Consider the following 3,875-nt stretch of genomic DNA (forward strand, 5'->3'; position numbering starts at 1 on the left):
TCACTATTCCCACTCCTGTTCCTGGAACCTGTCTGTCGTGAGCTCCCATCTCTTATCTATATCTGTGTACGTGTTCCGGTCTAGTCTGAATTGAGAGGCAGCACTGGGGGCATGGTAGTGAGGTAGGAAGCCTCAGGGAACCAGAGGAATATAGTGTGTTTCATCAATGCTTTACTGCACCCTGGTGACTCATCCCTTCCCTGTGGGCCCTCTGTGAGGAGATTGTTCCATTGTCTACAGATGGGCTTTGAATCTTTTCTCCACCCCACCTCATTCTCAACAATATGTTTTTGTTTGTTTGTTATGTGTCTGCTGATGCCTATTACCCGGTCCCTATGACTCCTCATGATTGCACCGGTGGTGTGCTTCTTGCATGTGGGCTTGTTACTTCTCTGTTGAATGGCCGCTTGTGTAACTTCAAGCCTTTAAGACCCCAGATGCTATATCTTTTAATACCGGGGCACCATCTGCCTTCTTCACCACATTTGCTTATGCACACATTTTGTCTTCAGCAATTGTTCAGGAGGGTGAACATCTCAGACAGCCGATTTGTGAGGACAAAGTGTTCTTGTATTGAGGGAGGGTATGAGCAGAGGCCCAAAGATGCTTCCATACTTGGTAGACAGCTTTGGGATTTGTACATGTGAGTGTTCAGACCCATGCACACAGAGCCCCTCAGCATCTACCCCATTCACTGCACTCCAGCCCTTGGTGCACTTGTAAACACTCCTGCTCCCCCCCCACACACACACACACACAAACACAGGGCACCCACAGGGTTCTCTGGTGGTAAACGAGGCAGGGACCATTTCTACGGGTCTTTTCCATGTCACTGGACCCAAAGAAGTGCCATTTTCAGGGGAACCGCAACAGACCAGAGCAGGGCTCTGAACCTCAACAGACCAGAGCAGGGCTCTGAACCTCAACAGACCAGAGCAGGGCTCTGAACCTCAACAGATCAGAGCAGGACTCTGGCAGGAGGGAGCTGAGAGCTCCCGGAGGGAAAAGGAAAAGGAGGGGAAGTGAGCCCCCGGGCCCCCCAGCAGACTCCAGAGTGCAGAGAGCAAGGCTGTGACCTCCTCCTGCTGAAGACCCGGAGACAGAGCCCCAGGAAGAGGTGATGACAAAAGAGAGGGCTTCTCGAGCCTCATAAGAGGAAGTGCGCCTGAGGAAGCCGCACACGGGAGGTCAGACAACGGCCAGGCAGAAGGAAAGACAGCAAACTAGCTGCAGTGAGCTCGGGAGCCCTGCAGCCCAGGGCACAGGAAATGGGAGGCAGCGTCTCAGGCCCCAGAGATGCCATGAATGCCTGCCTGAGCCTCTGGCAGCACCCATCGGGCAGCTGGGAGACAGGGGCCTTGGAGTCCCCAGATGTTCACTGTCGGTTCCAGACAGCAGCCTGCCTGGGCCTGGGGCGCAGAGCCCAAATCCCAAGCAAGAGCCTCAGCCAAGTGCGGGCAAGAGGACGCAGTGCCAGCCTGCGAGAGGGAGCCAGGGTGGCAGCGTATTAGTGCTTGGGCTCGTGTGCAGACCCTGGGCAAATGCCTAGCAAAAGGCCCCTGGGTGTGGCGTGTCCCTCCCCCCTGTGACTTCAGGAGCCCCTCAAAGGACACTCACTAGCCTGCACCCAGGAGGGTGCCCTGGAAGGTGGGGCTACAAAAGGAACTGGCAGCCCCTGGGGGGAGGTGGAGCCCAGCACTGAGGGGCCCCAAGGGAGGCGTGCCCAGGGAGGAGTCATGCCAGGCTGGGGGTCGGCACTGAAAGAGGGTTTTCTTGGTTCACTCTGACTGACTTGGCGCCTCATTCTGCACAGAGCTTGGTGGCGATCCGAGGGAGGAGGACACTCAGAGTGAGGTGCTGGCCTCAGTGAGGACCCTGGAACCCTCCCCCACCCCCCTGCCGGTGGTGGGGGGGGCTCAGTGGGAAGAAGGAGGGCATCTCCCTGGTATCACCAGAACCTTGGCTTGGACCCTGACCAACGAGTGCCCACTAACTGCTCAACTAACCGAGGCCTTATTCCTTGCAGGCCTGCATCTGTCCCTCTGGGGTGCACCCTACTCCTCCTTGAGCCACCCCCATCCCCCACCCCCAGGGAGAGAGGGGAAAAAAGGAAGAGGGGAGAGGCACTGACCACAGAGGAAGGAAAAGCAAGGCCAGCCGAGGAGGGAGCCGAGGAGCCCGGCAGGAGTGGGTGACAGGAGGGCAGAGAGGGCAGGTCTAGGGCAGTCCGGGGGCAGGAGGCACCAAGAGACGGCAGACCACGCATTTCGACTGGCACCCCAAGAGTGGGGCAGCGGGGGCGTGGAGCCAAGGGGGCGGGCCAGCCATGTCCCACGCGACCTACTACGAGTGTGAGCCCCGGGGTGGCCAGCAGCCGCTCGAGTTCCCAGGGGCCCGCGCAGGGCCAGGGGTCCTGGGAGACATGTGCGAGCAGGAGACCTCCATCGACCTCTCCGCCTACATCGAATCTGGGGAAGAGCAGCTCCTCTCCGACCTCTTCGCTGTGAAGCCAGCTCCGGAGGTCCGTGGCCTCAAGGGTCCGGGGACCCCTGCCTTTCCCCACTACCTGCCGCCGGACCCTCGGCCCTTTGCCTACCCTGCACACACCTTCGGCCCCGACAGGAAGGCCTTGGGGCCTGGCATCTACAGCAGCCCTGGGAGCTACGACCCCAGGGCTGTGGCCGTGAAGGAGGAGCCTCGGGGACCAGAGGGCAGCAGAGGTGCTGGCCGCAGCGGCGGTGGCGGCAGTGGCTATAACCCCCTGCAATACCAGGTAGCACACTGTGGGCAGACGGCCATGCACCTGCCCCCAGCCCTGGCGGCCCCCAGCCAGCCCCTGCGCGTCCTCAAGGTAAGAGCTGACCAGTACTCCTCCCTGCCACCCAGGGCTGGAGAGAGGCTGGTGGGAGGGAGAAACGTTGAATTCCTGCTAATTGAGTCTGTGTGGGGCTGCTCTTTGAAACACACACGCACACATGTGCGGCTTGACTTCTCACCCTGGCCCCACCATGTGGCTGGACCCCAACGTGTCCTGCAGCCCCTGTGACTGGCTGACCTACCCTGATCTCTCCCCCCTTTCCCACTTCTCTGCTGCCCACCCTATGGCCCCCTCCTCTTGTTCCCCTGCCACAAGCTTCTAGAAGTGCCCGCAGGTGGTAGACCGAGGGAGTCCTGGACAGGGGGTTGGGGTCTCAAGCAGAGGGTGCCTGGGCCACCTTCTTCCCCAGAGGCTGGTTTTGAGCAGGGTGGCAGCCGCTGGCTGCAGCCGCCTCTCCTGCTGTTCTGCCAGCCTGTGTCTCTCTCTCTGTCCCTCCGTGCCTTCCCCTCAGGCCCCTCTGGCCTCCGGAGGACAACCCTGCAGCCCCCTCCTCAAGGCACCCTCCCCGGCGGGCTCCTCGCACAAGGGCAAGAAAGCCGTGAACAAAGACAGCCTGGAGTACAGGCTGCGGAGGGAGCGCAACAACATCGCTGTGCGCAAGAGCCGCGACAAGGCCAAGAGGCGCATCCTGGAGACGCAGCAGAAGGTGCTGGAATACATGGCCGAGAACGAGAGCCTTCGCCGGCGCGTGGAGCAGCTCACCCAGGAGCTGGACACGCTGCGCAACCTCTTCCGCCAGATCCCCGAGGCCGCCAACCTTATCAAGGGTGTGGGGGACTGCGGCTGAGCCCCGGGGCGCCAGCCTGCCTGGCCCAGCTTGACCTTGGGGGAACCCTCCCTGGCAGGGGCCCTGGAGCCGCTCCCAGCCCGAGACAGGCGTAAACCATGGACTGATGATGGCAGCAGCGGGGTGGGGTGGCAAGGAGAGTGGGCCCCAGAATAAACAATCCTGCACCTGAATAAAACTGCACTGTAACTTGGTGCTGGGGCTGGGCCC

At 60.9% G+C, this 3,875-nt stretch overlaps 1 protein-coding gene across 1 annotated transcript; it reads left to right on the forward strand.

The window, feature by feature from the left end:
• The first annotated feature begins 2,326 nt into the window (after positions 1-2,326).
• Positions 2,327-3,665, forward strand: CEBPE (CCAAT enhancer binding protein epsilon). Its single transcript, XM_004698900.1, has 2 exons — positions 2,327-2,851; positions 3,330-3,665. The coding sequence occupies exons 1-2, from the start codon at positions 2,327-2,329 to the stop codon at positions 3,663-3,665; spliced, it is 861 nt and encodes a 286-aa protein (XP_004698957.1).
• Positions 3,666-3,875: the final 210 nt, after the last annotated feature.

This window comes from Echinops telfairi, unplaced genomic scaffold (genome assembly GCF_000313985.2).
Source record: "Echinops telfairi isolate 266 unplaced genomic scaffold, ASM31398v2 ScPeMD7_18;HRSCAF=68, whole genome shotgun sequence".
Classification (NCBI taxonomy): Eukaryota; Metazoa; Chordata; class Mammalia; order Afrosoricida; family Tenrecidae; genus Echinops; species Echinops telfairi.

Excerpts from the sequence above, each read along its gene's own strand:
- CEBPE (XM_004698900.1), top strand. The coding sequence starts at position 2,327 with ATGTCCCACGCGACCTACTACGAGTGTGAGCCCCGGGGTGGCCAGCAG. Across the intron at positions 2,852-3,329 it reads AGCCCCTGCGCGTCCTCAAG|GCCCCTCTGGCCTCCGGAGG; the intron begins GTAAGAGCTGAC and ends CCTTCCCCTCAG.